The sequence below is a fragment of the Lampris incognitus genome, chromosome 19 (genome assembly GCF_029633865.1).
Source record: "Lampris incognitus isolate fLamInc1 chromosome 19, fLamInc1.hap2, whole genome shotgun sequence".
NCBI classification, from domain to species: domain Eukaryota; kingdom Metazoa; phylum Chordata; class Actinopteri; order Lampriformes; family Lampridae; genus Lampris; species Lampris incognitus.
Window position 1 is genome coordinate 8,553,689 of NC_079229.1, and position 27,429 is coordinate 8,581,117.

General features: G+C 49.1%; 1 protein-coding gene across 1 annotated transcript in view; it reads left to right on the plus strand.

Moving 5' to 3' along the window:
* map7d2b (MAP7 domain containing 2b) overlaps positions 1–25,110 on the plus strand; it is a 41,966-nt gene extending 16,856 nt beyond the window's left edge. The window contains exons 4-14 of the mRNA XM_056299882.1: positions 19–192; positions 2,766–2,855; positions 5,030–5,124; positions 5,974–6,047; positions 7,555–7,760; positions 8,973–9,111; positions 12,672–12,852; positions 13,417–13,521; positions 16,055–16,118; positions 18,163–18,306; positions 24,791–25,110. Of these exons, the coding sequence (XP_056155857.1) occupies positions 19–192; positions 2,766–2,855; positions 5,030–5,124; positions 5,974–6,047; positions 7,555–7,760; positions 8,973–9,111; positions 12,672–12,852; positions 13,417–13,521; positions 16,055–16,118; positions 18,163–18,306; positions 24,791–25,110 (1,592 nt within the window). The remainder of the gene's footprint in view (positions 1–18; positions 193–2,765; positions 2,856–5,029; positions 5,125–5,973; positions 6,048–7,554; positions 7,761–8,972; positions 9,112–12,671; positions 12,853–13,416; positions 13,522–16,054; positions 16,119–18,162; positions 18,307–24,790) is intronic.
* Positions 25,111–27,429: the final 2,319 nt, after the last annotated feature.

Below are 27,429 nucleotides of genomic sequence, written 5' to 3' on the forward strand. Positions count from 1 at the left end.
GCTACACCTGCTGCCCAGGTAACCCTAAGACCCCGCCCCGCCATGCCATTGGCTCAGCTCAGCCCAATGAGCTTCCTGCTGCTTCACCTGCCAGCCAGTCCCGAAACGGTACAGACCACGTGACTCTCTGTGTGCCACACCCATTCCTCTGCCACACCAATGGCCTTTATCCCCACCCCCACCCCCACCCCCGTTTGCATGCGTGTGGGCGTCCTTGTGGTGGTTTCACACTAATAGCAGTGTCGTGCAGGGGACATGTGCGCGTACTGTGTGTAAACTCCCCCTGCATCGACACCGCAGTGTGTGTGCAGACGTGCTCGTGTTTGTGTATGTGTGAGACGGAGCGAGGGAGCGAGAGAGACAGACCGAGAGAGATCGTGGATTCGGATGTGGTCCCTTGTCTGTGTCCACTGCAAATAACGTGAAATGTGTTTACAGTTGTGTTCCCCTCGTTGGATGGAATCAGCTGCCAAATGGTGAACTGGTCTGTGTTTTCATAGCGTCCATCGTGCTGTGGCTCACATTGTGTTAACGTGACCAATCAATAGAGGCCCGGGCTGTGCATGGACACCGTCCCACACCCCACCCTAACCACAACACAAAGGGCTGCGGTGCTTCCTGTTCATCAGGCCACCGGCCATGTTTAGTGATGCAAGCACAGCAGGGGGGTTCAGCGCGTGCACACGCACACACAAATACACACACACACACACACGCACACACTCAGATAAACACACACACAGGAGCACACATGCGCACACACTGAAACAAATACACACAGTTGGCTATACGCAGATACACATACACTCAAATATATACACGCAAACAGACACACACACAAACAGACACAGACATTATCTATCATACTAGACATCCTCCCTGCAGCAATCAGGGAACTTTAATAGACCCCCTTAGAATAGATAAACATGCGCATGCACACACACGCACACATACACACACACACACACACACACAGGGTTGGTGCCAGCCATTTCAGATTATTCCTGGCCTACAATACACATTTAACCATCGTGGAAATCCCATTTTTGCAGCGTGCCTGCTTTCGTGCAACCTTCCCCTCTCTGCCCGAGACGAAACGTGTGGTAAAGAATCATCCAATCGGTCTCGAACCAATGATTTGATGTTTTGCTTTACTGTATGTCAGTACAGTTCAAACACCCCCTCTCATGTCCCCCCTCCATAGTGGTTTAGTTGAAGTTCATTTGTTAAAATTGCTGGTTTATGAGTTCAAGTATGGTTAAATGACCTAAATTTGTATTTTTTTTTGCCCCCCCCCCGTTTCTCCCCAATTGTACTTGGCTAATTACCCCACTCCTCTGAGCCGTCTGGGTCGCTGCTCCACCCCCTCTGCTGACTACCACATGCCTCCTCCGATACATGTGGAGTCGCCAGCCGCTTCTTTTCACCAGGGGGACATAGCACATGGGAGGATCACACTATCCCCCCGCCCAAGCAGGCGCCCCAACCGACCAGAGGAGGTGCTAGTGCAGCGACCAGGACACACACCCACATCCGGCTTCCCACCCGCAGACACGGCCAGTTGTGTCTGTAGGGACCCCCGACCAAGCCGGAGGTAACACGGGGATTCAAACTGGCGATCCCCGTGTTGGTAGGCAACAAAATAGACCGCCACACCACCCGGACGCCCCTAAAATCGTCTTAATGTTCTGGAAATATAGATAACATGGGGTAGTGTTCCTGAACAGGGCGTTTTCAGCATTTCAACCAATTTTGGTCCTGTTTATTTATGTCCAAGAAAAAGTTAAAATCAATACTGTCTACAGTACTAATGAGATAAATATGGTATATTTTACATAAAGGACTTCTAATATAGCTATGTATGTACAATATATGTATTATTGTATAATACAGATATAGGATAAATATATGAAGAGAGGCTTATATATTGGCTGTTAGTGCAGTGGGCCCATCATTGATCACTGTGAAGGCTGTAAGAGGACACATCTCTGCTACATAAGAGGACACATCTCTGCTAAATAAGAGGACACATCTCTGCTAAATAAGAGGACACATCTCTGCTAAATAAGAGGATACATCTCTGCTAAATAAGAGGATACATCTCTGCTAAATAAGAGGATACATCTCTGCTAAATAAGAGGATGCAACTCTGCTAAATAAGAGGACACATCTCTGCTACATCAGTCCAGATAAAAGGAGGAAACGGCATTACAGTGGAAACAAACTATCGACGATTAAATATTCTCATCCTTTAAAGGCTGAGAAAGACTTTCATCTGTGTTTGCATCATACCAATTCAGCTCATGGACATTAAGTGTAAAGAGCCATCGTCATGCTCATGGTCATGGTTTGGTGTGAACGTGATTTATGAGGGTTAAATGCTGACTCTCTGCAGCTCTTCCTGAAGGTCTCCGTTCTGTACTGTTCCCTCACAATCACCGGGCCATGACTCGCCCCTCAGCACACGTATGAGCTGAGGGAAGTGGGAGTGCGTCGTTGGTCATGTGATCAGTCGTTCCTGTGTGTCTCGGTTGTTTATTGAACATGTGTATTCAGTGTGTTTGTGTCTGTGTGTCTGTGTGTGTTCACGTTCAAGTCGTAAGTCCCTACCGTGACAAACATGGTTTCTTCCTCATCAGGGTCCAACACATCCAGAAATACACCACTATCTGGCTTTTGTGTGTGTGTGTGTGTGTGTGTGTGTGTGTGTGTGTGTGTGTGTGTGTGTGTTCGGTCACTGACTTGTGGTTTGTGTCTTTGATCAGTCAACGACTTCCTGACTCCGCCCCAAATGGATCAGCCAATCAGCAAGCGCCTCTCGAGCTCCTCGGCCGCCCTCCACTCGCCAGAGAGAGGTGAGACAGGTTGTCGATTTATTCAGATCTGATCATTCTCTCTTCTTTTCAAAACCTGCTGGTGGGGACCCCAAAATAGGCTGTGGGCATGGACCCTCTGAGCCCCCAGTCAGGTCACAGCAGTGATAATGTCTTCCAACGGGTTCCCCCCAACCTCAACCACCAGACTAAAATATGTTAGAGCCCTTGCTTCTTAGCACTCTATTCATCCTTAAAAGCCGCAATCCTGAATATCATTGTTTCATATGAACTTGAACCTGCGGTGATAGCGTTACTGTACGTGTAGTCACTGTGCTGTTGTATCACCGCTACACAAACTAAACATAGCCATAGTTTAGTTTCTGATGTTGTTCCATCTGTTGGTGAGGGTCTTCTACCAGCTTGTTCTTTCTTTCCCCCCTTTTTCTCCCCAATTGTACTTGGCCAATCACCCCACTCTTCCAAGCCATCCCAGTCACTGCTCCACCTCCTCTGCCAATCCGGGGAGGGCTGCAGACTACCACATGTCTCCTCTGATACATGTGGAGTCGCCAGTTGCTTATTTCCCTGACAGTGAGGAGTTTCGCCAGGGGGACGTAGCACGTGGGTGGATCATGCTATTCCACCAGTTCCCCCTCCCCCCTGAACAGGTGCCCCGACCTACCAGAGGAGGCGCTAGTGCAGCGACTAGGACACACACCCACATCCAGCTTCCCACCCACAGACACGGCCAATTGTGTCTGTAGGGACGCCCGACCAAGCTGGAGGTATCACGGGGATTCGAACCGGCGATCCCCGTGTTGGTAGGCAACGGAATAGACCGCCACGCCATCCGGACACCCCCACCAGCTTGTTCTGTGACATCTGCTTGTTAGACACAACAACCTCAACTACTACACACATTTTTAAACTCACCACTTACCTGCCTTCCTCTTCCTCGTTTGGCCGCTACGATGAAGACATAAACACTCATTTGTCCTGAGAACGTCCCAACGGACAGTAACCATCATAACCAGCAGCTACAAAATCACAACGTGCAAATTCATGCCTCAGACGTCGTCTCAGTACATCGACTCTAGAACGTATCAAAGAGCACATTTCTTTGCATATGAGCCTTCAGGATTGTGGCTTTAATTCTTCTCTGCTCTTATCGACCCACACATCCCTATGCATAGCCTCCTACCTCCAAACACAGGTGTACTGGAGATGTCTGGTTGACCAGCCTGCATGAATAATAAACCAGGCTCCATAATTAATTAAACCGTGTGCCAAATTATATCAATTCAAGAGTTTCTTGTTGCAAATCTACACATTGTTTTTTGTCGTTCGGCAAGGATTTGTGAGGTTGTAAGCATGAAAACTTAATTTCCAGGGGCATACGGGTAGCATGGCGGTCTATTCCGTTGCCTACCAACACAGGGATCGCCGGTTCGAATCACCGTGTTTCCTCCGGCTTGGTCGGGCGTCCCTACAGACGCAATTGGCCGTGTCTGCGGGCGGGAAGCCGGATGTGGTTATGTGTCCTGGTTGCAGCACTAGCGCCTCCTCTGTTCAGTCGGGGCGCCTATTGGGGGGGGGACTGGGGGGAATAGCGTGATCCTCCCATGCGCTACATCCCCCTGGTGAAGCTCCTCACTGTCAGGTGAAAAGAAGCGGCTGGCGACTCCACGTGTATCGGAGGAGGCATGTGGTAGTCTGCAGCCCTCCCCGGATCGGCAGAGGGGGTGGAGCAGTGACCAGGGCGGCTCGGAAGAGTGGGGTAATTGGCCAAGTACAAAATAGGGAGAAAAGGGGGGAAACCCCCCCCCCAAAAAAACCCCTCATTTCCAGTAACACTACATGTCCACTTTGAAAAACCTGAACATCAGTATTAAATCTAGAGGACCTGGTCTCAGATGTCCTTATGTTTTAATCAGCTCACTGTGGGACTTTCAGTCATTACTGTCCATTCATTTGATAAGAGATGACATCACTTATTTTAAGGTGTGAATATGATTTGTAAACCAAAACCCTGGAACAGGTGTTTGTCTTGACATTTTGGCTGTTCAGTCAAATGTCTGAATGAAAGTCTGACTTCTCTGGGATCCGCCCTTGTTTCTGTCGACTCGTCTGCATCCATATGTGTGTTTGTGCGTGCCTTTGTATTGTTTTGTCTGTCCGTGACTTGTCAGTGTCTGCTGTGTCTCATCGGTTAGCGTCACACGGCACCCAGAGACCAATCAGAAGTTCCTCCAACCGCAGGAGCATCGCTGGACTCCCCGAGGAGAGCAACAAAGCAAAAACACCCACGGTCAGTGTCTGCTTGTCTGTCTGTCTGTCTCACTCTGTCTGTCTGTCTGTCTATCTCTTTCCCTCTGTCTGTCCGTCTGTCTGCCTCCAGCTGTCGCTGTCTGTCTGTCTGTCTGTCTGCCTATCTGTCTCTCTCTGTCTGTCTCTCCAGCTGTCTCTCTCTGTCTGTCTGTCTCGCTCTCTCTGTCTGTCTGTCTCGCTCTCTCTCTCTGTCTATCTGTCTCTGTCTGTCTGTCTGTCTGTCTGTCTGTCTGTCTGTCTGTCTGTCTGTCTGTCTGTCTGTCTGTCTGTCTGTCTCTCTCTGCCTGTCTCTCTCTGCCTGTCTCTCTCTGTCTTTGTCTGTCTCTCTGTCTGTCTGTCTGTCTGTCTGTCTGTCTGTCTGTCTGTCTGTCTGTCTGTCTGTCTGTCTGTCTCTCTCTCTGTCTCTCTCTGTCTGTCTGTCTCTCTGTCTCTCTGTGTGAATAGATGTGGTATGAGAGGTGTATGGCTCTACTGCTGGCATTGTGCTGCTGGCAGTCTGGGCACTGCACCAGAACAAGTCCTGCAGTAGAGTATAAACTAACTAGACAGAGACCACAAGCTTGGATGTGTCAACCTTTTCTTGGTTTGTTGGTTTTTTGTTTTAAAGACTTTGTGCAGCGAGTCACACAGCTGACTAAGCTGTATGTAATAATCAGGTCAAGTCCATTGATTATATCGTCGTTTGAGTCTCACGGGTACAAATGAACAGGAAATGGTCCCTCACAGGCAGCGCGGTGTAACGGTTAATGTCTGCCAGACTAGATCAATACTCCAACATTACTGAGTGCAACAGGAGTTGAGTATTCTGTGTCTCGTATGTTACTTGCAGACAGAATGTCCGACCACGCCTGTCCGCAGTGCTTCCTTCCGAACCCATGGCAAGGGACCTGGCACGCCAAAACGGTACAACACACACACCATGTCCCCGAAACTTGTGGGGATCCCCTCATTGACTACATTCATTCGCTAGCCCTTAACCCTAACCTTGACCATCACAACTACATGCCTAACCTTAACCCTTACCTTAACCTTACCCTAATCCTAATTCCAACCTTAACCCTAAACCAGGGATAGGCAACATGGTCCAGAAAGGGCCGGTGTGGGTGCAGGTCTTTGTTCCAACCAAGGAGTTACACACCTGAGTCTACAAATCAAGGTCCTTAGCAAAGCCTATTGGTTGACCAATAGAATCAGGTGTGTAACTGCTTGGTTGGAACAAAGACCTGCACCCACGCTGGACCTTTCTGGACCATGTTACCTATCCCTGCCCAAGTCCTAACACTATACTGGACCATTTTCCTCATGGGGACCCATAAAATGTGCCCACAAGGTAGGGGTTTTCTGGTTTTTCTATCCAAATGGGGACATTTGATCCCCATTGGGATAGAAAAACAAGGGCGCGCACACACACACACACACACACACACACACACACACACACACACACAGAAAGGAAAACTATCAGAGCACAGCAAACAGCTGTTTAAATGAGAGAATCTTTTAATTAACCTTTGTTTAAATCGGGTCGGTCCCTCTGAGATTAAGAATTGGTTGTACAACGGAGAGCCGTCTTACAAAGCGGCAACACAAATGCAGCCGTTTCCGACAGACAACAAAAAAAAAACCCACATCTGAAACCAAAAATACCGCCAGAGTCAAATAAAATAGACAGAGGAGTTAAATTTAATACAGAAAAGCTCCAGTACAGTCATCAAGTGTCACAGCAGCAGACTCAAACCTCTTAAAATGTGGACTTCACAGAAGCAGAGACAGCTTCTGTCTGAGTCTGCCTGCAGAACTCTTCATCATGCATTACGACCTGCCACCCAGAGCCCTAGAGAGAGAGAGAGTTACGTCAATGAGGGGTCAGAACGCGAGAGGGTCACGTGGTTCATGTAGCCGCCGAATAGTTGCAAACGAAGCTTGGCGGGTCATTTAAATAAACTGCTTAGCCACGATTTCTGGTAACTACTAACCAATATTTTCAGATTTTTACATTTATATATACTAGATATAGATATATTCCAACGTGACACATATTCTATGCGCATGTGTAGGAACATTAAAACTAATATTTTTTTTGAAATTGAAGAGCTATCACGCTTTAAATTACATTGTTAATTTGATTCGTGCTTGTAAAATGGTCATCGTTAAAATGTCAACTGTAGCTTCTTACCTGTAAATTAACCTTTGATTAATGCGAGAAACATACCTTCGCCATAGAAATCCTATTGCCCCGGGTTGCACTGTTTGGAACTATCCGGGGCTCCCATGATCCGCCATTGCTGTTAAATAATTGGCCCATTGACGTCTACGGAGTTGACGTAACTCTCTCTCTCTAGGGCTCTGCTGCCAACACAAAGCTTTTTCTTTTGCCCCTGAAATCTGACTCTCTTACCATGTTTGTAAGGGCGAGGTCAGCCAAGGCCCGTGCCCTCTCCCCCTGTTCCCTTGGCCAGTACCCCCCCTCCCCACTCCGACAGAGAGCCCCCACCCCCAGCTCTGAGGACCGGGGGCATCCTGAGGGCAAAGGTCAGGGAACCCTAGAGAGGAAGCCCAAGAACGAAACATCAGAGAAGAAGATTCCCAAATCCACCAGCAGAGAACTGGCTGCAGGTGAGCAGTGTGTGTGTGTGCGTGTGCATGTGTGTGCACGTGCACTTTTGTGTGTGTGTGTGTGTGTGTTTGTTTGTTTGTGTGTTTGTATGATTTTTAGTCTATAATTGTAGGTTAATGTGTGTGATAGAGAGAAAAACAGAAAGAAAAGGGCGTCCAGGTGGCGTGGCGGTCTATTCCGTTGCCTGCCAACACAGGGATCTCCGGTTCGAATCCCCGTGTTACCTCTGGCTTGGCCGGGTGTCCCTACAGACACAATTGGCCCTGTCTGTAGGTGGGAAGCCGGATGCGAGTATGTGTCCTGGTCGCTGCACTAGCGCCTCCTCTGGTCAGCCAGGGCGCCTGTTTGGGGGGAGGGGTTAACCGGGGGGAATAGCGTGATCCTCCCATGCGCTACACCTCCCTGGTGAAACTCCTCACTGTCAGGCGAAAAGAAGCGGCTGGCGACTCCACATGTATCGGAGGAGGCATGTGGTGGTCTGCAGCCCTCCCCGGATCGGCAGAGGGGGCGGAGCAGCGACTGGGACAACTTGAAAGAGTAGGGTAATTGGCCAGGTATAATTGGGAGGGGAAAGGGGGAAAAATGCCACACAAAAAAAGAAAGAAAGAAAGAAAAGGGAAAAATAAGGAGTGAGAAAAGAAATGGAGAGAAAAAGAGAAGAGAGACATAAAGATAGTGTTGGAGGGACATGGGGAGGGGGGGTGTTACTTAATTATTCCTTTGCAACATCCTCCTCTCTCCAGTACTAAACTATCTGTCTTAGTCAGCTGAATTAAATCTATCTATCTATCTATCTATCTATCTATCTATCTATCTATCTATCTATCTATCTATCTATCTATCTATCTATCTATCTATCTATCTATCTGTCTATCTGTCTATCTGTCTGTCTGTCTGTCTGTCTGTCTGTCTGTCTGTCTATCAACCTGTCTCTGTCTAAATGAGATAAGGCTGTCCATTCACCTTTTAGAAATCTATTCAGTCTTTATTCAGACTAACAGAAGAATAAGAACAGAATAAGAAGAACAGAAAAGATTCAGGAGTGATTTAATTCAAGCCCAGTTTGTGGTTCTGATTGGTGGGCGACTTCACTTCCTGTCTATTGTCGATCATGTCATCTTGCCTGTTTTTCAATGAATCTCAATTCTCCTTCACAACTCCATCTTCCTCCTTCTCTCCCTCGAACTGCCCCCACTCACACCCGCTGACAGAGTCTCCGGGCACACCCACGGGCAGGAACGTTGCCGGGACGACGGATGCTGAGGAGGCGTCCAGACTGCTGGCAGAGAGACGACGTCTTGCCCGTGTGCAGAAGGAGCAGGAGGAGCGTCAGCGACAGGAGGAGGAGAGGTGTGTGCATTGCTCCAGCAAAACCTTTAAATTTCTAAACTGGATTTCCAGTCGTAGAAATCACCTGGAAAATTATCAAATTGATCTGATGTCATGGAAATATGATTGAGAACATGGATATTGTCAAGTTAAGTTATAAAATTGTATTTTTACTCACTGGGATAGCATATTTCCAACATAATGTTAGAGGTGAGACTTCATATTTTATCCATATCTTTAGCTGCTGAGATGTCACATTAGTGTGTGAAGTCTCGGCGGTTACACAGTCCATTTAGAGACTACTGAGCCGTCCACTGAGAGCATATACTAAATAATACGACCTGTCAGCGACTGCTGTCATGTTTACGCAAAAGCAGAAGTCATGGAAAATGTCTGTTAAATGGCCCTGAAAAATTATTTCTTAAAAAGAGCAGGAACCTAGTGTGTGCTTGTGTGTTTATGTATATGTGTGCGCCAAGCCGGCGCGTTCGTAGTGCCGGTCCCGAGCCCGGATAAATGCGGAGGGTTGCGTCAGGAAGGGCAGCTGGTGTAAAACCTTTGTCAAATCAAATATGCGCATCGTAAATCAGATTTCCATACCGGATCGGTCGAGGCCCGGGTTACTAACGGCTACCACCAGTACTGTTGGCCAGCAGGGTGCCGGTGGAAACTATGCAACTGTTGGGTGAAGGAGAAGGAGAGGGGGAAGGCATGTCGAGAGGCAGTGGGAGAGGAGGAAGGGTAGGAGTGTGGAGGTGAGAGTCGGAAGTTTGAATGTTGGCACTATGACTGGTAAAGGGAGAGAGCTGGCTCATACGATGGCGAGCAGGAAGGTGGATATACTGTGTGTGCAAGAGACCAGGTGGAAGGGGAGTAAGGCCAGGAGCACCGGAGGTGGTTTCAAACTCTACTACCAAGGTGTGGATGGGAAGAGAAATGGGATAGGGGTGACAGGGTGCTGAGAGAGGAGGTGTGGTATTGTATGAGGAAGTTGGGAATGGCAGAGATGTAGGAGTGGTGCAGGATATGTATGAGGACAGTGGTGAGGTGTGTGGTAGGAATGACAGATGGGTTCAAGGTGGAGGTGGGATTACATCAAGGATCGGCTCTGAGCCCTTTCTTGTTTGCAATGGTGATGGACAGGTTGACGGAGAAGATCAGGCAGGAGTCTCCGTGGACCATGATGTTCACAGATGACATTGTGATCTGTAGTGAGAGTAGAGTGCAGGTGGAGGAGAGCCTGGAGAGGTGGAGGTATGCACTTGAGAGAAGAGGAATGGAAGTCAGCAGGAGCAAGACAGAATACCTATGCTTGAATGAGAGGGGGGACAGTGGAATGGTGAGGATGCAAGGAGTGGAGGTGATGAAGGCGTATATGTTTAAATACTTGGGGTCAACTGTTCAAAGTAATGGGGACATGAGGGAGACAGATGAAGAAGAGCGTACAAGCAGGGTGAAGTAGGTGGAAAAGTGTATCAGGAGTGATTTGTGAAAGAAGGGTATAGGCAAGAGTTAAAGGGAAGGTTTACAAGGTGGTTGTGAGACCAGCTATGTTATATGGTTTGGAGACAGTGGCACTGATGAAAAGACAGGAGGAGGAGCTGGAGGTGGCAGAGATGAAGATGCTAAGATTTTCACTGGGAGTGACAAAGAAGGACAGGATTGGGAATGAGTATTTAGAGGGACAGCTCAGGTTGGACAGTTTGGAGACAAAGCAAGAGAGGCAAGACTGAGATGGATGGTGAATATGGAGCTGCCAGGGAAGAGGAAAAGAGGAAGGCCAAAGAGGAAGTTTATGGATGTGGTGAGAGAGGACATGCAGGTGGCTGGTGTGACAGGAAGATGCAGAGGACAGGAAGAAATGGAAACGGATGATCCTCTGTGGCGACCCCTAACGGGAGCAGCCAAACAAAGAAGATGTGTGCGCATTTTGTTGTGTCTGTGTATGCGCATGTGCCTGCAGATTGCGTGTTTATTCACGGATGAACATGTTTCATCAGGTTTTACTAAATGGTCGCTGTAGATATTTTTGGCCCAGCACTTATTTTCACAATTTTATCAGCGTACAAGATTTTTTTTTTCTTCATTGGATTAGAATAAGACTTGTAATCTGAAAGTTAGCCTCACAAACTAGACAAGACCTGTTCTTTTAAGCATTTTTTATTGGGATTTTTTGATGAAAATTAAATCAAGGGTACAATGTAGAAGTTAACATACAATGCAGAAAATTGCCCCATCCCTCCCTCCCAAACGTCTCACTGAGGAACGGTCTTCCAATTTTTTTTTTGCGGTGAGTACCCAGTGACTGCTGGGATAGGCTCCAGCATCCCTGCGACCCTGACAGCAGGATAAGTGGTTTGGATAATGGATAGATGGATGTCTCTACTTGCTTCTGGAGAGTGGCGACTGTACTTTGTAAGGTAGAGACGTTGTCCTCCTTGTCACTAGTATGTCGTTCAGCTTCCGAGAGTCTGCCAGAAAACTCGTTGAAGTCCGGTTTGATTCCTTGTATGGCTGTTAGGACACCTGTGAATTTCTTCCGAGCTGTCCCAGTCGCTGCTCCACCCGCTCTGCTGACCCGGGGAGGGCTGCAGACTACCACACGCCTCCTCCGATACATGTGGTGTCGCCAGCCGCTTCTTTTCACCTGACAGTGAGGAGTTTCACCAGGGGGACGTTGCGCGTGACAGGATCACGCTATTCCCCCCAGTTCCCCCTCCCCCCCGAACAGGCGCACCAACTGACCCAGAGGAGGCGCTAGTGCAGCGACCAGGACACACACCCACCCACATCTGGCTTCTCACCCGCAGACACGGCAAATTGTGTCTGTAGGGATGCCCGACCAAGCCGGCGGTAACACGGGCATTCGAACCGGCGATCCCCATGTTGGTAGGCAATGGAATAGACTGCCACACCACCCGGACCTCGTGTGCTAATTTAGCTGCATTGCTCTCAGCTAGCATGGCGGAGGGCTCAGTAGGTTCTGGGTTGCTGTCGCTGTTGGGAATATGAGGCTGTCCTCGCTTCCTCACATGGGAGGACGTCCCCCACGCAGTAATCTTGTGGATACAGATGAAGTACTTTGAGACTATTTTTTCAAGTATTTATGAGAGACGTGAAGGATTAGCCGCTTAGCCTTAGAGGGAGCAAATGTCGGTGCGTGTGCTCACCTCGCCGCCATGTTAGTAATCCCTAGACCAGTCTTATGAATTTGTTCACACTGATGTCTCGTGAGACTCGGTCCGGCCTGTCTCTCATTGAAAGCAAATTCAAAAAAGAGGGCCCATTCAAAACTTGGACGGTCCAACCACAACTTTGAATATAAATAGAAATAATTGCGGAAAGAAAGCCAACAATTTGTGATTTCTGTGCCCAGAGCAGAGAGACACTGACATGTTCGGCGCTGGGCCTGCATCATGTGACTGATGTGCGATACAGTTTCACTGATGCAACCAACTGTACCACTCTGCTACGTCACCTCTGATAATTGGACTGTCCACTTTTTGGAAGGGCCCGCCTTTCTGAAATCTGTAACCTTGTAATGGTTTTCTCTTTCTCCGTCCCTCCTTCTCCCTCTCCAGGCTGAGGGCTGAGGAAGAGCTGAGGAGGCGTGAGGAGGCGCGGGAGAGGCAGGAGAAGGCGGCAAAGCAGGCCGAAGAGGAGCGGGTGAAGCGTGAGGAAGAGAGGAAGATCAGGGAGGAGGAGGAAAGACGGCAGAAGGAGCAGCGATGGAAGAACATGCAGGAGCAGTTGGACAGAGAGGTTAGGGGTCATTGCCAAATCAATGAATCAATCAATCTATCCATCAATCAGTCAGTCAGTCATTATCTAAGATTTAAGGCAGTGTGTTATTTTTGATCACGCGATGGAAAATTCATAGGGGTGTAAAAAGATCACCCCTTCTACATCCAGTGGCGTTATTAAAGTGAGTGTGTGTGTGTGTGTGTGTGTGTGTGTGTGTGTACAAAAATGGTAAATGGACTGCATTTTATATAGCACTTTTCTACACATTCATACGTTGATGGTGGAGGCTGCCATGCAAGGTGCCAACCTGCTCATCAGGAGCAGTTAGGGGGTTCAGTGTCTTGCTCGAGGACACTTTGACACGCTCTCCACAGGAGCCGGGGGACCGAACCAGCGACCCTCCAATTATTAGACGACCTGCTGTACCTCCTGAGCCATGCCACCCTAGCGGCATGAAAATGTTGGTGTGTGTGTGTGTGTGTGTGTTTGTGTGTGTGTGTGTGTGTTCAGGGTGTGAGACTGTGTTACCAGGCGGTCTTATGAAAGGTTTGTGTAGCTGCTGTGCTGCTGTGTGTGTTGCAGAGAGAGGAGGCGTTCCTGCGTGCCCAGAGAGAGGCAGAGAGGAAGAGACAGGAGAGAGAGCTGCTGCACATCCAGGAGGAGCAGGAGAGACTGCAGAGGAAGAAGGTACCACTCCCTATTACCATCACACACACACACACACACACACACACACACACACACACACACAGTAACCCCTCACATAACCACGGTCACTCTCATAATGTTCACATAGACACACAAACTTGCTCAAAAGGCAGGCAGAGGTCAGAAGACTGGGCAAGCAGTTTGATATGTGACAAGACAGATGGAGCAGGCAGACGGGGAGAGCAGGCTCGGACACAGTTCAGGTTACCGGGGAGTCAGCTGGAGACGGGCAACCAGAGCAGACAAGGAGCAGGCGGATGAAACAGAGTCCAAAGTCAGGCAGCAGAGCAGAGACACAGGCAGGTCAGGCAGAAGACCACAGGGAAACCGCTGGATAGCTAGGCGGCAAAACACGCTATACAATCTGGAAGGGAACTAGTAAAAAGGGGCCGGCGAGCTGCAGGTGAGGAGCTGGGGGGCAAAAACAGGAGAGAAGAATGGTGAGGCAGCCAGGCCGGAAGGGAAGACGGGATCTGAAATGACAGTGAGACTGGTGATCTGGCAACAACTGGTGACAGGACAAAGAAAAGGTTCTGGCTGAGGTTATGAACTAGATGACCTGGTAGGCGCTGTGACTCATACACACTTTCACATACATTATGTCGTGTATAAATATGCGCGAGTTGGGTTGACTTAGTATTTAATGGCAGATGCTCTTTCCCAAAATTGAAAGAAAGGAAACAGGTAAACCTCCTCAAAGTTATCTGACTAACACAAAATATCCAGGGTAAACTGAATGGTGACTGAGCCACATGACTAATGTCAATAAAGATGCATTTGCATCAAATTATACTCTTATGCAAAAAAATGTTTTCTTTTTTGGAGAGATAACAGATGAATTCCCTTACTCTCTCTTTTGTAAAATATGTTACTGGTGTTAACTAGCTAGCACCTACACTGATGTGCCAAAACATTATGACCACCCGTCAATATGCTGTTGGTCCTCTACGTGCTGCCAAAACAGTGCCGGCCCGCCGAGGCACGGACTCTACAAGACCCCTGAAGGTGTCCTGTGGTATCTGGCACCAAAACATTAGCAGCACATCCTTTAAGTCCTGTAGGTTGCGAGGTGTAGCCGCCATGGATCAGACTTGTCGGTCCAGCACATCCCACAGATGCTCGGTTGGATTGAGATCTGGGGAATTTGGAGGCCAAGGCAACACCTTGAACACTTCATCATGTTCCTAATAACATTCCTGAATGATGTGTGCAGTGTGGCAGGGTGCATTATCCTGCTGAAAGAGGCCACTGCCATCAGGGAATACCGTTGCCATGAAGGCGTGTACCTGGTCTGCAATGATGTTTAAGTTCGTGGCACATGTAAAATTGACATCCACATGAATGGCTGGACCCAGGGTTTCCCAGCAGAACATTTCACAGAGCATCACACTCCCTCTACTGACTTGTTGTCTTCCCACAGTGCATCCTGGTGCCAGCTCTTTCCCAGGTAAATGGTGCACAAATACACGGCCATCCACATGATCTAAAAGAAAACGGGACTCATCGGACCAGGTGACCTTCTTCTACTGCTCCGAGGTTCAGTTCTGATGCTCACATACCCATTGTAGATACTTTAGATGGTGGACAGGGGTCGTCATGGGCACTCTGACTGGTCTGCAGCTACGCAGCCCCATACACAGCAGGGTGTGATGCACTGTGTTGTGACACATTCCTCCTGTAATCATCATTCAAATTTTCTGTGACTTGTGCCACACTGGACCTTCTGTCGGTTTGGACCAGATGGTATGGCCTTCATTGCCCTAGCGCACTGATGAGCCTTGGGTGCCCAACACCCTATCGCCGGTTTGTGGTTTGTCTCTTCTTGGACCACTGTCGGTAGGCACTCACCACTGCTGACAGGGAGCACCCCACAAGCCTTCCTGTTTCAGAGATGCTGCGACCCAGTTGTCTGGCCATAATAATCTGGCCCTTGTCAAAGTCTCTCAGGTCTTTACTCCAGCCCATTTCTCCTGCAACCAACACGTTGACTATGAGATTGTTCGCTTACCATCTAATCTACCCAGACCTTGACATGTGCCCTTGTTAGGAGATGATCGTTATTCGGTTTACTTGTGAGTGGTCATAATGTTTTGGCTCCTCAGTGTATTATTATCACCATAAAAACAATTAGAATTGCCTGTTTGCAGAATTTCTCCAAGCTCTATCTTCCTTAGTTACTGCTATTGTGTCCATTAAACTATCAAAATGTGCTCCTCTCTTAAAACTGTCTGCAGCTAACTTACCTTTAAACTTGAATCTATAGACTGCGGCATCAAAGCTGGTTTACATTGCTCCGAAAGGGGGGGGTCGGAGTTTGTAGAGGAAGTGGAGACAACTGCAAAGTGCTGACTGGTGGATTTCTGTCAATCATTATTTTGTAAATGGTTAATTATGCAGTTGACTATGGGGAAGATTCTCTTTGCTTCTCTTTACAAATGGAGAGAGTCTGACACTTTTGCGTGAAATTGGGTTTATTCTCTGACTGCCCTTCCCGTCTTGTCTGACTCGACAGAGAATTGAGGAGATCATGAAGAGGACGCGGAAGAGTGACGTGGAGCCTCCGACCGCTGGCCCAGGTATCTGAATACACTCCCTCAGACAAGCTGCTGTGGCTCATTAAGATTGTACTGTGGATTGCACCATTAGTGTATTGACGATATTCCTTTATGGATGTCAGATAACTTTTTACAACTGAACAAAGACAAGACAGAAATACTTATTTTTGGTGCAAAGACTCAGAGACAGAGAATTGCAGCTCATCTCAGCTCTCTGTCTCTGGAGTGCAAAGGTGAAGCGAGAAATCTTGGTGTAATCATGGACAGTGATCTAAATTTTAAGAGCCACATCACTCATCTCCCAGGATCAGCCTTCTACCATCTTAAAAACATTTCAAAGCTAAGGGGCTTTCTATCAATATCAGACTGTGATAAATTAATCCATGCATTTATAACAAGTAGACTAGACTACTGCAATGGACTATTCACTGGCCTCCCAAAATCAGTTGTGCACCAACTACAATTAATTCAAAATGCGGCAGCACATGTTCTCACCAGAACTAAAAAGTATGAGCACATTACACCTGTTCTTAGATCTCTGCATTGGCTCCCTGTTAAAACTAGAATCGAATTTAAAATTCTTTTAATTATGTACAAAGCGCTAAATGGCCTTGCACCACGCTATATAAAAGACATGTTAATTCCTCACAAACGAGCAAGAACTCTCAGGTCCAATGGCAGTGGTCTTTTAACCATCCCTCGTGCTAGGTCTAGAGCAGGGGAAGCTGCATTTTCTATTTACGCCCCAAGTAGATGGAACGCCCTGCCTGAGGACCTGAGAGAGGCCCCCGCACTGGACACATTTAAAAGCAGGTTAAAAACCTTACTTTTTAAAACAGCCTACAGCTAAATTCATAGTGTGTGTGTGTGTGTGTGTGTGTGTGTGTGTGTGTGTGTGTGTGTGTGTGTGTGTGTGTGTGTGTGTGTGTGTGTTTTATATATTTTTCTATTTTTCTATTCTGCTCTGTTGTTACTTTTAATTAATCAGTGTTTATGGCACTTTTATTCAATTTACTAACTCAGTTTTAAACTATTTGTACTTTTCTAAAATTTGTCTGTACTTTTATTTATTTATTTTTTGTGGGGGTGGGATTTTATTGATTTAATTGTTTTATTGTGTGAAGCACTTTGTGTTACATTTGTTTGTATGAAAAGTGCTATACAAAAAAAATCTGATTGACTGATTGATTGTTCCTGGCCTCAGACCTTTGCCATGCGTCTTCCTCTCTATTATCCCTCCCGTCTGTCTCCTGCAGTACAACAAGCACTAGAACTGTGCCTCACTTGCCATTTCATTCCTTTCTCTATTGTGAGGTGGGATGTCTCTAAAACCTAAAGGTTTTTTCATCACCAACACAAATTTCGCAGTTTCTGCTTTCCATCATTTCAGTCAATCTGTTTATATTTGTTGGTTATCTGTGTGTTGTTTATGTATTTCAATATAATGGTATACCACTATACACAACTTCCATAAACTAAAATAATAGAATCTAATAAGAGATCATGTCATGTCATGTCATGTCATGTCATGTCATGTCATGTCATATAATATAATATAATATAATATAATATAACAGTAAAATGATTTGTGGTGTTAAAACTCCCTCGTCGCCCCGTCCAGTTCTGTAACCTGACATGACTCAGCTGTAGTGTGACTCAGCAGTGTCAGACTAGCAGGAAAACAGCGCCTCCACATGGTCAAAAGGGGGACTACACCCATTGTATATCTGCATATTTACTCAGAACATCGAATTCTTTCCTTAAGAGTGAGGTTATGTTTCATCTCGCTAAAAAAAAAAAAGAAGAAAAAAAACGGCCTTTGGCCAACAGTAGAAGACTGGTTGTACTGGGTGTCTCCCAGTCTTTAACAGCAGATGACTGTGGTTTGTACAGGGCAGGATGGATGTGACTGTGTGAATGACTGTAAATAGAATTTATACAGGATTCACTCAAACTTCCCTGGATAAATACATTTTACAAATATACTTCTTACACTCAGGCTGCAAAATAATCCCCGTGTCTTTAGATGACTGAAAGAATGTTTTACTTCCCTTTGTGTTCCCAGTCTCCGAGGTGAGGGGCCAGGCTGGCATAGTTGTGGAGGAAGAGGCCGCGACTCCGGCTGAGGCCCCCGTCATCATGCTGGGTCCCCTGGAGAGCAAGAGCTGTTTAGACGAGCTGTCTGATGGGGTCCAGTCGATGGACGTCAGGTGGGATGTCTGTCTGCCTGTGTGTCTATCTGTCTGTACTGAGCCGTCTGTTTGTCTTCATAGCCATTGTATGTCTGTCCTGTGCCAATCTTCCTCACACAGCATTGACATTGCTGTAAATCATCATATGAAAACAATAGTTCAACTGAAGGTTTGAAGTTACACAAACCCCACCAGTAACACAGATTCAGTTTGGTATGAATCTCGCCATATTTTCATTCTGCCGCTGCATCCAAGTCCCCTCCCTGTGGACCACCCATGCACACATTAAAATATATGAAATTCAGTCAGTTTCTCAAATAAATGGAAGTATTGAACAGAAATCTAGCTAAGTTTATTGACTTGTGGTCATATCAGTTCTGTGCCTTAAACTTATTGAGCGTCACAGAATTACTCCTAGGAAGGATGTTAAAATTACCACTGGCACTAAAAATGTGCCTACTTAAATATGTGCTGGACATGGCAGCTAGCGATTAAGCTATTTGATAATGTATTCAGCTGCAATGGGAAATTGCGATGATGCACTTTTCCCTGCAGTGTACACTGCACAGTGTGACACAAATTTCCCCTTCACAAACTGGCTCCCCCGTACCTCACCGACCTCCTCTCCCCCTACCAACCCTCTCGGTCCCCCAGATCCACCTCAGCCTCCCTTCTCTCTACCCCCAGGTCCAACCTCCATGGCTTTGGTGACCAAGCCTTCTCCAGGGCAGCTCCCAGGCTCTGGAACTCACTCTCCCAAATCTTTAGTGACTCAGAATCCCTCCCACTCTTCCAGTCCCGTCTCAAGACACACCTTTTCTCCATTGCCTTCTCATACCCCCCGTCCCCTTGTCCACCCCTGCTCTGGGGCAGGCTGGGGACTGAGCACTCGACCAGCCCCCTCCCTCAACTTCCTCCCCAACTGTCACGTATCTGGAAAAACCCAAAAGCAGACGGGACAACCAGGTAAGGGAAGAAATCAAGTCTTTATTGAAGTGGCCGATCCCAGGGGTAGAGCAGGAGTTGGCTCAGTGGCAGGTAGACTGGCAGGCTGAAGTCCTGAAGAGCAGAGAGCAAAAAATCAGACAGGCAGGCAAGAATGCAAAAACTATGAACATCAGAGAATGCAGGCTAGGACTGGGACTGGACGTGCAATAACCTTTAGGCAACAAACCATGAATGGCTACGTTCCAGCGAAGACTGATCCACAGTGAAGGCTTCTTAAAGGTGGGGGTGATTGCTTGATGGCCAGCAGGTGTGCCGGGGTGAAGGAGGGGTGAGCAGGTGTCAAGGGAGAGGGGGTGATTGCTTGATGGCCAGCAGGTGTGCCGATTGAAACCACGGGCAGGTGTGCCAGGGTGAAGGAGACGTAAGCGGTTGTCAAGGGCGAGGGGCTGTGACAGTGCCCCCCCCTCCGAGGGCCGCCACTGGGCGACCCACCAGGCCCGTCAGGGTGCGTCCTGTGGAAATCCTGGACAAGGTTCGCGTCCAGGACAAGGCGACGAGGGACCCAACACCTTTCCTCCGGGCCATATCCCCCCCAGTCAATGAGATACTGCAGGCCGCGACCGCGGCGACGAGAGTCCAGGAGACGATGAACAGTGTAAGCAGGATGATTGTTGATCATACGATGAGGTGGGGGCGGGGGGGCCGGAGGAACTTGAGGGCTGGTAGAGACAGGTTTGAGGCAGGACACATGGAAGGAAGGATGAACCCGGAGAGTGCGGGCAGCTTCAGATGGACCACAGAGGGGTTAATGACTTTGACAATGGAAAAGGGACCAATATACCTGGGGGACAGTTTTTTAGCGTCCGATTTCAAGGGTAGGTCCTTGGTAGAGAGCCATACCTGGTCACCGGGGGAGTAGTCCGGAGCAGGGGTGCGATGACGATCCGCCAAGCGCTGGTAACGGCCAGAGGCCCTGAGCAGTGCAGCACGGGCTCACCGCCAGGTCCGACAGCACCGACGGACATGGGCCTGGACAGACGGAACTGGAATGTCTACCTCCTGAGAAGGAAAAAGGGGAGGCTGATAGCTGTAAAGGCATTGAAAAGGGGACAACCCAGTAGCAGACGATGGCAGGGTGTTATGGGCATATTCTACCCAGGGAAGTTGTGAGGACCAAGAGGATGGGTTGGCAGACACCAGACAGCGGAGAACAGTCTCCAATACCTGGTTGGCCCTCTCGGCCTGGCTGTTGGTCTGAGGATGGAACCCTGATGACAGGCTGACGGTGGCACCGATGGCAGAGCAGAAAGCCTTCCAGACAGCAGAAGTGAACTGGGGACCACAGTCAGACACTATATCACGGGGAAGACCATGGACCCGGAAAACCTCCCTGACCAGCAGATCCGCAGTCTCTCGGGCCGAAGGCAGTTTAGACAAGGGCAAAAAATGAACAAATTTACTGAAGCGATCAACAACAGTCAGTACAATGGTGTTACCATCGGAGGTTGGCAGACCAGAGACGAAATCCAAGGACAGATGCGACCAGGGATGGTGTGGAACAGGCAGGGGGCACAGCAGACCGGCACTGGCCCGAGTGGAGGGCTTATTCTGGGCACAAACAGGACAGGCAGAAACAAAAGACCCAGTATCCTCCATCATGGAAGGCCACCAGAACCGCCTACGGAGGAAGGCTAGGGTACGGGTTACTCCAGGGTGGCAGGTAAGCTTGGAAGAGTGAGCCCACTGCAACACACTAGATTTAACAGCATCTGGAACAAACAGGCGCCCAGGGGGACCGTTACCTGGGTCGGGCTGAGTCTGTTGTGCTGCCATGACCTCGCTTTCAATGTTCCAGGTGACAGCCGCAGCCGCAACCACACAGGTAGAGGGAACGATGGTGTCAGGTTGGAGCTTGGGCTCAGACTCCTTCCCATGCACATGAGACAGAGCATCGGGCTTGGCATTCCTGGAGCCAGGTCTGTACGTCAAAGAAAAATTAAAACGACCAAAAAAGAGCGCCCACCTGACTTGGCGCGCATTGAGTCGCTTTGCTGACTGGATGTATTCCAGGTTCTTATGGTCAGTCCACACTATAAAAGGAAGCTCAGACCCCTCCAGAAAATGTTGCCATTCCTCCAGTGCCAATTTCACCGCCAGGAGCTCACGATTCCCCACATCATAGTTCCTTTCAGCTGGGGAGAGACGGTGAGACAGGAAGGCACAGGGGTGTGTCTTGCCATCCTCACTGGATCACTGAGAAAGGACCACCCCCACCCCAATCTCAGAGGCGTCCACTTCTACAACGAACTGCTTGGTTGGGTCTGGCTGTATGAGGATAGGAGCTGTGGTGAAGTGGTGCTTGAGGGCTTGGAAAGCTGCCTCTGCTACAGGGGTCCACAGGAACTGTCTGGAGGTGGAGGTAAGAGCAGTTAGTGGGGCCACAACACGGCTGTAATTGCGGATGAACCGTCTGTAGAAGTTGGCAAAACCGAGGAACCTCTGAAGCTGCTTATGGCTGGTCGGGCTTGGCCACTCAAGAACCGCTCTGACCTTGGCGGGGTCCATTCTCACCTGCCCATCGGCCACGATGTAGCCCAGGAAGGTGACTGAAGGAGCATGGAATTCGCACTTCTCTGCTTTTACGAAAAGGCGGTTCTCCAGAAGCCGTTGAAGGACTTGGTGGACGTGCATGACATGCTCTGACAGGTCTCTGGAAAAAATCAGGATATCATCCAGGTAAACAAAAACGAAACGATCCAACATGTCACGTAGGATGTCATTGACCAGACTCTGGAAGACAGCTGGGGCATTAGTGAGACCAAACGGCATCACCAGATATTCAAAATGCCCCAGGGGGGTGTTGAAGGCAGTTTTCCATTCATCTCCATCTCGAACCCGGACCAGGTGGTAAGCATTGCGGAGGTCTAGTTTAGTGAACACTGTGGCTCCCTGGAGAGAATCAAAAGCAGAAGTCATGAGGGGCAGAGGATACTTATTCTTGACCGTGATGTTACTGAGGCCTCTATAGTCAATACACGGCCGGAGGGTCTTGTCCTTCTTGGCCACAAAAAAGAACCCCGCACCAAGGGGTGACGATGAAGGGCGAATAAGACCAGCAGCCAAGGAGTCCTTGATGTACCTCACCATGGACTCCCGCTCAGGCTTGGAGAGGCTATATAGACGGCTGCTGGGGAGGGGAGCGCCCGGCAGCAGGTCAGTAGCGCAATCATAGGGGCGATGAGGAGGCAGGGAGAGAGCTTGCTGCTTGTTGAACATGGCTTGGAGGTCATGGTACTCTGGAGGCACCAGTGACAGGTCAGAGGTCTCAGGGCTTGACACCTGACAGGGGACAGACTGGGGCAGAGCAGACTGGAGGCATATGGCATGACAGACAGGACTCCAACTTGAAATTCTGGCCGATGACCAATCATTATGGGGACTATGCTTAACCAGCCATGGATGACCAAGTATAATGGGAACAAATGGAGAATTGATAACAAAAAACTTAACTCCTCTTGATGGTTTCCCGACAACAGGAGGCGCACAGGCTCGGTCTTAGAGGTTATCCGGGCCAGGAGACGTCCATCCAGGGCATTAGCTTCAAGAGGCTGGTCCAGACTCACAGTGGCAAGACCTAACTGCTTCACAACACTTGCATCCAAAAAGCTTTCATCAGCTCCAGAGTCAATTAAAGCCAAAAGTTTAGTGGATTGACCTTTAAAACTGATGGTAGCTTGCAACTGGGTACGTGGACGAGGAGACAGAGGACAGACAGTTGGGCTCGCAAGGATCCTCCCTCTCCTCCGCTCCCGGAGACGGTTGTCACACGAATGGCCAGGGTAACCAATTCCTCCAACCCTCCAGGCTCGGGGTAGGAAACCAATTCGTCCTTTATGGATTCGCTTAGACCGTTGGAAAACCCGGCCTGGAGGGACTCGTTGTTCCATCCGCTCTCCGCTGATAGCGTACGGAACTCAACCGAGTAGTCAGCGACGCTGCGGGAACCCTGGCGGAGAGAGATCAGTCTTTTTGAAGCATCCTTTCCCCGCACAGGATGATCAAAAACCTGGCGAAAAGCAGTGGTGAACTCAGCGTAGGATGAGGAAGTGGAGGCCCGCATCTCCCACACCGCTGTAGCCCAAGCCAGAGCGCTTCCCCGGAGAAGACCCATGATGTAAGCGACTTTGGCTCCATCCGTGGAATATAACTGGGGCTGCTGGTTAAACACAATCTCACACTGCATCAGAAAAGGGCGACAAAGTCCAAAATCTCCATCATACTTATCAGGTGGGACAACCCATGGTTCCTTAGCCGAAGTTGATGGCGCTGAGGGTGGCGGAGCTGGAGGGGCGGGTCCCGGGCTAGCGGAGGCACTAAGTTGGGTCTGGATTCCGGAGATCTTTGAGCTGAGCTCACGGAGGGCGTCAGCCATCCCCTGTAGCACCTGGCTGTGCTGGCCGAGGACCGATTCCTGGTTGGCTACAGCCTGGCAGACTGTGGCCAGGTCTGTGGTGGAATGGTCTGCTGGGGCCATAGTGGCTGGAACGTACTGTCACGTATCTGAAAAAACCCAAAAGCAGACGGGACAACCAGGTAAGGGAAGAAATCAAGTCTTTATTGAAGTGGCCGATCCCAGGGGTAAAGCAAGAGTTGGCTCAGTGGCAGGTAGACTGGCAGGCTGAAGTCCTGAAGAGCAGAGAGCAAAAAATCAGACAGGCAGGCAAGAATGCAAAAACTATGAACATCAGAGAATGCAGGCTAGGACTGGGACTGGACGTGCAATAACCTTTAGGCAACAAACCATGAATGGCTACGTTCCAGCGAAGACTGGTCCACAGTGGAGGCTTCTTAAAGGTGGGGGCGATTGCTTGATGGCCAGCAGGTGTGCCGGGGTGAAGGAGGGGTGAGCAGGTGTCAAGGGCGAGGGGCTGTGACACCAACTCCCTTCCCAAGCGCATCGGACACTGCTGCGGGCTGCTCACATTCAGGTCATTGGTCAGGACTTAGCTCTTCAGACTTCATCTGTGATTTATGTGATTTATGATGTTTGTTTTTCTTTCTCTTTTGTATCTGTCCAAGTTGGAGAGTACTGCTGGTGTCGTGTGTGGCTGCCGCTTCTCCCTCTTGTAGCACCCCTTCCCATCCAACCCTCCATGTCTGTGTTGTTTATCTGTCGTCTTGTTTCACCCTGTTTATTGTAAAACCACTTTGAGTGTTAGAAAAGTGCTATATAAGTTTAATTTATTATTATTATTATATTATATTTCTTGGACTTTCAAGTGCGGTCGTTGTCACCAAGCAAGTCATTGTCATCCAGGCTGTGGAGCAACTATTGAACATGGACGATCAACGTTTTGCTGTGTTTAATTTGACAAGTTGCAACTGATCTTGAGTATTAGTGTGAACATAAGCGATCTTTCTGTTTCGCTCACCGGTCTGACTTGTGTTTCTTTGTCTAAAAGCTAACTGTAGCTGTCTCTGTGGCACTTATCATGCACCTGCTGTCTAATTTTTGATTCAGGGCCACAAACCAGGCAGGTACGTTTCTCACACGTTCTCCCTCTGCCCGCCCCCCCTCCTGCAGCCCCGTGTCCAGGGACGAGCAGGCCAGCGCCCAGGACTTCTCACCGGTCACTGAGGGGATAGAGGGCGTCAGCAACGCCTGCACCCTGGAGCACCTGCTTGATCTCGCCGCACAGGGACGCGGCCAAGGACAGGACGCAGACACGCCCCCGTACCCCAAGCTGCAGGCGAGCAGCGGTGCCGCTCTGGGGGACCTGAACAAGAATCTGCTGATACAGGCATGCAACGCTGCCTCTGGTTCATCTCAGCTCATCCACAGCCTCAGTCCCAGCAAACTGGACGTCCAGTAAGGTAGGGTGAGACAGACACCAGAGGTGTGGCCTCGAGTCACATGTCTTGGACTCGAGTCAGAATCAAGTCACAAATTTGATGACTTTAGACTTGATGAAATTGAAAAGACTTGCAACATGACCTTGGCTTTAATAGTGATGACTCATGACTTCACTTGAAGTTGAACCCTTTGACTTGAAACCTTCTTCCAAGTCCACAGATAAAATGCAGTCGGTCCACTCTTCTTTTCTACTTTGAATCAATCCACAATAAAAACACATTTTAGGAAGCATTCATGATTTGTGTATCTACTACCAACGCTTTCAGCTGCTCCCGTTAGGGGCTGCCTCAGTGGATCATCCATTTCCATTTCTTCCTGTCCTCTGCATCTTCCTGTCACACCAGCCACCTGCATGTCTTCTCTCACCACATCAATTACAGTCATTTAGCTGACGCTTTTATCCAAAGCAACTTACAATAAGTGCACTTAACGTAGGAAATCAGGAGAACTACTAGCCACCAGAGGTCATAAGTGCATCTAAAAGCAAAACCAGTGCTAAAGTAAAAGTGCAAGAAAGAGTTTTTTTTACGAGTGAATACAATAAGTGCTAAGAACAAGTAACAGGGTAGTAGTTCTTAAAGAGGTGAGTTTTCAACCTGCGCCGAAAGATGGGCAGTGACTCAGCTGTCCTGACATCAGTGGGGAGTTCATTCCACCACTGTGGGGCCAGGACAGAAAAGAGCCATGACCTGGTCGATCGGCAGCAGGGGCCTCTGAGTGACGGGGCAACCAGGCGTCCCAAGGCAGCAGAGCGAAGTGGTCGGGCGGGGGTGTAGGGCTTGACCATGGCCTGGAGATAGGAAGGAGCTGTTCCTTTCACTGCCCTGTAGGCTAGCACCAGAGTCTTAAACTGGATGCGAGCAGCTACTGGGAGCCAGTGTAGGGACATGAGAAGGGGAGGTGTGTGGGAGAATTTAGGGCGGTTGAACACCAGACGAGCTGCAGCTTTCTGAACAAGCTCCAGAGGTCTGATGGCCGACACCGGGGCGCCAGCAAGGAGAGAGTTGCCGTAGTCCAGCCGGGACATGACCGGAGCCTGGATGAGCACCTGTGCCGTCTCGTCGGTGAGGAATGGGCGAATCCTCCTGATGTTATAGAGGAGAAATCTGCAGGAGCGAGCAACCGATGCAACGTTTGCAGCAAACAACAGTTGGTCATCCAGGATCACACCCAGTTTCCTCACAGTCCGAGTTGGCGTCACCACGGTGTTGTCAATGGTGATGGCCAGGTCTCGGTGCGGGCAACCTTTCCCCGGGAGGAATATCAGCTCTGTCTTTTCCGGACTGAGCTTCAGGTGGTGTGTTGCCATCCACTCTGAGATGTCAGTCAAGCATGCAGCAATGGTGTCTCTACTTGTGTGTCAGAGGGAGGAAAGGACAAGATCAGCTGGGTGTCATCAGCATAACAATGGTAAGAGAAGTCATGCAAGCGAATAACAGAACCCAGGGATGTCGTGTACAGGGAGAAAAGGAGAGGACCCAGAACCGAACCCTGTGGAATGCCTGTAGTCAGTCTGTGAGGCTCCGACACAGATCCACTCCATGTCACCTGGTAGGAGCGACCCATCAGGTAGGTTGCAAACATTGAGAGTGCAGAGCCTGTGACACCCAACCCCTCGAGGGTAGAGAGGAGGATCTGGTGGTTCACTGTGTCGAACGCAGCTGACAGGTCCAGGAGTATCAGCACAGAGGAGAGAGTTTGCTCTCGCAGAGTGCAGCGATTCTGTTACTGCAAGGAGGGACGTCTCTGTCGAGTGACCCACCCTGAACCCAGACTGGTTGGGGTCCAGGAGGTTGTTCTGGTGGAGGTACAAAGAAAGTTGGTTAAAGACAGCACGTTCGAAAGTTTCTGATAGAAAGGGTAGAAGGGAAACCGGTCTGTAATTTTTGACGTCAGAGGGGTTAAGTGATGGTTTCTTGAGAAGGGGGGTGACTCTAGCAGTCTTGAAAGCAGACGTAAAGCATCCTGCCTGGTGAGAGGTGTTGATGAGGTGGATTAGATAGGGAAGGCGTTCAGGTGCTATAGACTGAAGAAGAGGGGAGGGGATCGGGTCAAGGGAGCATGTGGTGGGGCGACTGGATGTGATGAGGTTTAGAACCTCGTCGGGGGAGAGGTGAGGGAGGGTGTGATAGTGCAAGCAGCACTAACTGGGTGGTGAGAAAAGGAGGCTCTGATGTCGTTTAACTTCTTGTCAAATAAGTTAGCGAAGTCATCAGGGAGAAGGGAGGAAGTAGGAGGAGGAGGTTGAAGAAGTGTAGAGAAGGTTTCAAAGAGTTTT